Source organism: Drosophila montana, unplaced genomic scaffold (genome assembly GCF_035044405.1).
Source record: "Drosophila montana isolate Dmon_TW-CO22-7 unplaced genomic scaffold, ASM3504440v1 contig_1_1, whole genome shotgun sequence".
In the NCBI taxonomy this organism is placed as follows: domain Eukaryota; kingdom Metazoa; phylum Arthropoda; class Insecta; order Diptera; family Drosophilidae; genus Drosophila; species Drosophila montana.
In genome coordinates this window covers 973,910-980,320 of record NW_026996920.1, presented here as the reverse complement: position 1 = coordinate 980,320, position 6,411 = coordinate 973,910, and the positions used below count along the sequence as shown (strand labels likewise).

General features: G+C 38.1%; 1 protein-coding gene across 1 annotated transcript; it reads right to left on the bottom strand.

The window, feature by feature from the left end:
- Positions 1 to 3,797: 3,797 nt before the first annotated feature.
- Positions 3,798 to 4,450, bottom strand: LOC135426250 (uncharacterized). Its single transcript, XM_064679281.1, has one exon. The coding sequence runs from the start codon at positions 4,372 to 4,374 to the stop codon at positions 3,934 to 3,936; it is 441 nt and encodes a 146-aa protein (XP_064535351.1). The 5' UTR covers positions 4,375 to 4,450; the 3' UTR covers positions 3,798 to 3,933.
- Between the last annotated feature and the right edge of the window lie 1,961 nt (positions 4,451 to 6,411).

The window sequence follows — 6,411 nt, the reverse complement described above, 5'->3', positions numbered from 1 at the left end:
ATATATATTTTGAGATTATATATTTTGACTGCGGCATACTTATTCTGTTTATTTCAAATAGGCGAAAGAGCCATACAAATAATATTTTGCCTATTTAAATGGACTTTGAGAATTATCTAACCGTTAGTTCGTGGACTCGATAACTTTTCTAACATTGAACTGCGTTGTGCGATACGCACGGCACAGTCGTTAGTATTTCGTAATTATTTAAATTATAAGAATTGTACGATTTGTAGTTAAAATCGAATACAGTTAACTTCGACGGCTAAAATCATATATTTGTTTAATCAGTATCATTTGAAGGTGTTGGCCAAATAATATGGCAGTTGGTTGATAAAGCGTTGTATTTAAAGAAATTCGCGGTGAAGCATTCTAGATTATATCACTTCCACTGACTGATATTCGTATATTTTTATGTTATCTTATCAGAGTTTATTATGTTAACAGCAAAGTATTTTGATATCTCCCAAAAGACGCTCTATAACGACCTAAACGTAAAGAATAACAATAATTGAAAACAAATTAAGAGCAAGGCTAAGACACTTAATATCTAATTATCTTAAGTTTAAGACTCAACTACAGACTAATGGTAGGGGAATAGCAATTGCTTTGGCTCGATAAAAATTAATACTTGCTTACATGAATGAATTAAGATCTCAATGCTATTGAGCTGTTTATGTCTGTTCACAATATAGGCGTTAATTGATTTAACTATCATTGAGCCTTCAGCTTTGATACAGAGTATTTCCGATAAGAGCACTTAGCACCAAGCGTGTTTTCTTATTTTTTGCCCCTCATGTTATCAGAGTGAAAGAGCTGCCTGCATAACTTAAATCGCGTTCACAAGTGCTCTCTAAACTGCAGCCACCTTAAGAGCTGACGCTGACGTTGAGTCGACCCACTTCTGCGGCAATTTCTTCAGCAGCCGCAAATGGCAATGTTTATTAGCCATAATGATGCTGCGGCCCTGTCAACAAAAGGCAACAAACATGGCCAAAGAAAATATGTTGCTCGCTGTCTGCCACTGGATGCTGTCTGCCTCCTATCGCCCGCCCGAACGCCCGCCCGACCACCCGACCGCTCGCTCGTTATGTCCGAGTAACCAAATGCGGCAGGCAACTTTGAATAAACTACAAGTTTTGTGTGGCACACGGGGCAAATAGCAGGCGAAATGAAAAAGAAGGTAGGCAAGCTGGATGAACAAGGAGCAGACAGACCAAGGTATCGCATCCAGTTTACGCCCTGGCCCCGTGCACTCCCTGATGTCGCGTCGCCAATTTTACTTGGCTATTTATAACTGTCGCGCCTGCAGACTGCCCTCTCCTGCCACTAACTGCTGCACGTTGCGGCTCGTAAACATCTTCACTCAGTTGTCGCTGTGTGTGGTAGGTGCACAACTTCAACAGCTGGCTAGGCAAAGTCCTGCGTCCTGCGTCCTGCTTCCTGGGTCGTGTGCCCGGTGTCCAACTGCACGTCCTTGTCAGCCTGGCGCCCACCAATCACTCGACGCTCTCACAAATTGTGGTAATTTCTTGTTGTCGCCATCAGGCAGCAGCAAACAGTCGCTGAATTATAACCAAAGTGGCTAATTTGTCACACAGTGCGCCTAGAGAAAACCCGAGAGACAGGAGACAGAAAGTGAGAAAGAGAGCGAGAGATGCTGAAAGGACGTATTGTAAGTCAGACGACAATGGTTTAAGGGTATGTCTGCATAATTCGATCATCCGTTCAATTGCTTATGATGATATGCCTTAGCTCAATTCCACAATATTCCGAACAAGATGATTTCCTCGATATCCTGTGCAAATATTTTTAACCCAAGAGCAACACAAAGGGCACACAGCGTTCAACGTTTCAGCATCTTCCAGCATCGATTTGGCTCTTTATTGCTGTTTTATGGACCAAATACGGCTGGCGAGCATGCAAAATTTGTGCTCCCTGCACAATGGACAATTGTTGGCTGCTCCAAGCTGGGGCCGTGGCCTGCTCCAAGAAAATATCCAGCAAAGAAAATACTTATATTGAATGGACGACCGAGGCCAAAAGTTGTTGCTCATCTCTGGCCCTGTCTCCGGCTCGGGCTCCGACTGTGTTTTGCTTTTACTGTCTGTATGCAAATGCCTCTTTGGCAATTGGATTTGGTATTCGGATAAACATTTCAATTGGCCGCACGCTTCATTACCCTTCTCCACCCGCTGTGGAATGCGACCCACCCACAGTATTCAGTTTTCGTTGTTGGCCAACTTTTTCAATCTGGCTGCTGGCTCTCAACTGGCAACTGGGAAAATAAAAACGAAACGAAACGCAACGCAACGAAAACTATTGAAAATTAATTTCGAAACAAATTTACAAAATGCAACCTGCAATTGTTGCTTTCTGTAGTTGGGATACTTTTGCCCCTGCTTTTTCTGGCTAACATTGCTGTTGGCCTGCAATGTAATTTCATTCCAGACCTGACATCAGTTACTAAATTATGCAAATTAAAATATGTACACATAATTACAAATGTAAATCGCATTAATTTTACAACTCGAATAACTTTCCCAAAAGTCGATATATGTGAATTTGCGGTTAAAATATCACGGTACACTTTTTTACCACTTATTTTTGTGTACAATTCGATTATATTTTTTTCCACCAATTTCACAGGATTTAGTGAGGTCTATGTGAATTTATGAAACATGCTGAAAATGCCAATGATTGGTTACATTATTTAATTACTTTTATACATTAGGGACTTAATGGCATATGGTAACTTTTTTATATTATAACAGTTTATAGTCGCCAATAGTACATTCAAAATTTTCTATAGCATTGGATAGTTGAGCATTTTTTTCTTTCTTATACCTATAACCCTTTTCATCAGTCGTTGGCAAAGTATTTACTAGTCGGCTTTAATTACAGTCATTGCAATGTAAACGCGAAATGACCACAAATTATTTTTATAGTCGAGTTAATTGAGGTCCACAACGTGGTTTTCATTTGATTAAGTTTAATAATTACAACTGCGACCGATTCGCAAATATTTACAAAGCTGTCTCTAACTACTGTCAGTTTAAACATACTTTAATGTTAAACAAACAAATAAAACTATTTGAAAAACGATACGATTTACCTGATATTCTTTGCTCAGATTGGTTACTTAAAAACATAAACGTTTCAAGAGAAAGTCTAATTGGATCAATGCCTTCTCGACCGAATAGCCGAATATGTTCGAGGCCTAGCCTTAACTACGTAGTTACCAAAAAACTGACAGATGGATAGAAGAACTCAGCTAGTCGTGAACTAGCTTAGCAGTTGTGACCTTAAGTATTCCCTCCTTAAGTACTCCCACTTAAAAATTTAATATAAGTAGTAAAAAATTATAATAGAATCAAATATAACTTCTATATTTAAAACTTTTTGACGATATTGAAGGAATGACTAATTGGCAATCAACGCAGATGTCTTAGCTTATTTGCTTACCTTTCGAATCGGCCTCGTTGCAAATTTCCATGTAAAACGTACGTGGAGAGCAAAAACAAGCTTGGCCGCGAAAAACCGGGAAGTATCCTCTAGTCAAAAACAGACCACAGAAGTATCAATTCAAAAGCAGTTCAAGCTTAGGCAAGGCGTCAACTTCAGTAATTGATATCGATTTTTCCCATTTGCAACTCCTGATCGATCATTCGATCTTAGAGAAGAGTATCGGTAACGACTTTGCTCTGGGCAACAAAAGCGCAGATATTGCATAAATCATATAGACTCTTTTGGATTTGTGTACAAATATAGAAACCATTTCTACAATAAAAGTTCAATTCGAATGGAAAGTAAAAGCAAAGTTTATGTGAAACAGAAGATTTTTAAAATAGTATCATATTCCTTATATGTACTGTCTTTTTGTTTAAATACCGAATGGGATGTGCGCAAATGTTGTCAGTGAAGATTACGAGTCTATTTGGTGGTCATCATCGCGATGAACTCTTCGTAGCTCAGCTTACCGTCGCCATCGGTGTCGTAGCTATGTATCATTTCCTCAGCCTCGTCTTCGGCCAATTGCACACGGAGATCCATCATAACGAGACGCAACTCATTGACTCCTATATAGCCGGTGTTTTCCCTGTCGAAAACGCGAAATGCTTCGCGAAAATCATCGTCATCCGGAGAGCTCATTCGCAGAGTCATCGAATGCACAAACTCGTCAAAATCAACGACCCCATTACCGTCAACGTCAACCTCGTTGATCATCGCCTGCAGATCGTGTTCTGTCGGGTGCCTCCCAAGTGACGTCGAAAAAAACTCCAAGTCCTTTATGGTTAAGCAGGCAGCCTGTTCACTGTTTAATAATTTAAAACCGCGCCTAAATTCCTCTATTTCCTCGGCAGAAAGTTCCATATTACACGTATTAAAATTTTGTAATAACTCAAATTTTATATGTCCAGTTTGAGTGTGAAATATAAAATGTGTGTGTGAACGAATGAACTGGTTATAGATCAACTCATAAACTCATCGCCTCCTGCGATTTCGTTTTGAATTCATCACCGGTCATTCTGGTAACTTTATGGGATAAATCCGGCATCGGTATTGTCGGCAACAGAATGAGGGATATAAGCGTTAAAACATAGAGATAGACATAGATCGACTCGGATAATCATATTGATCTAAAATAAGTATATATATTCTTAAAGAGGCTAGAGGTGCATACCGCTAATCTATAGCCCTCAACAAGAACGAAAAAGTTTAATTATAGTTAATTATGACAAGTATATCGGGATTATTGGATGATCCACTGTGGATGACGGGCAGACATAGCAGCTGTAAACATTTTTACAGATACAGATACAGATCATAACAAGTGTTTCGGGCGCTCGTACATATGTGTATTTATCAATATTTTACTCTACGTCCCCAGCTCTATTTGCTTCTTTTGCTCTTGATATATTAGTAACAGTTGGCGGCCTGTGCATTTTTTTCGTTTGTGATTTTCATACGCGAAATGCAAACACAACTGAAAACGCGTCCTCTAGAGCGGCAACAACAACAAGAACAACAAATTTTGGCCGCATGCTGCGGTCAGCCGCACACATCAACGGCCAGGCCCATGGGACAGACCAGCTGCCAGTTGCCAACAACAATAACTTCAACATCAACAACAAAAACAACAACAACAATAAAAAATGGTTGACCAGGCGAAAGTTATTTACTGCAAATCGGTGGACTGAAACGCAGATCGCTGCCTGAAACTGGCAACTGGCAACATTTGGCTTGGCTTTAAACAAGTTCCGTGCGGGAAAATGTTCAATTAAAATTGCAAAATAATTTAAAAACTAACGACAGCAGCAGCAGCCAGCCAGGTAAACTTTTCGGAGCCCACTTCAAGCGAATTGGGGGCACGGCGCAAATTACAAGGTACCTCTTAATCTACGCGTTTGGAAAATTTGATTTTTATTTCGATTTTCAAACTTAACTTTTGCTCTGAGTGCAATCCACACAAACTTTTTGCCAAAGCTTTAAATTATAATAGAAACAATAGATTAAAAAAGAACAAAGACAAACAAAAAGAGCCAACTGCACAAAATTTGATGTTCAAAAGCAAATTTGCAATGCGAAAAGTTGTGTATTACAAAATATTTTCTGAGACTGAAATATTTTTTGTAAAAGTCTCGATTGCTATAACAGAATTTTATTTCCCCAAAATATATTTAATTGAGCAAAGAATACTCGACAACGAGATGGATAGATGAGCCACTCATAATTTCTTTAAGTCATATAAAATAATAAGAGCCTTAGCAATTTTATTATAATTTGCCAAATATTGATCAATCCCAAAAAAATTGTCGGTGTTTCGATATAGAGGCCGAAATAATGGTTCGCAGTTAGGTCCGGTTCGCAAACCTGACTTTATACAATCATAAGCCCATTTTTACTTTAATTTTTTATAATTACTTCTAATTTCACGATGCAAAATGTAAGATTCTGGCAAACTCGTCCCATATCCATTCGTAAGGAGCCAATAATTATGCGTATAAGTATCGGGGTAAGGCTCAAGAGAATGGGAAGATAAGACTCAAGCGAATAAGTGAAGAAGAAAGATAAAAATTAAAAATATAAGTATATATATAACTAATCCACTATTTCTTAAGTTATCGACATTAAATCCATTGCCATTTTTGATAGACTCGGGAGAGCCTAATAACAAAATTAATTTTTAAATATTTTCCGTTTGCAAGGTTTTTAAAATTTCAAATAAAATTTAAAATTCAGGGATCAACCTGGTTCGGTTAAATAGAGCTTAGACTTTGTTAAAATTGACTTTACTAAAATTTTTTTAAGCTATCAATACATACATGCCATATGTTACACCATTTCTTTAATTTTTTTCTTCCTTTTTTACACTTCGTGTGAATAATTTATTGTCAAATAAACAAAAAG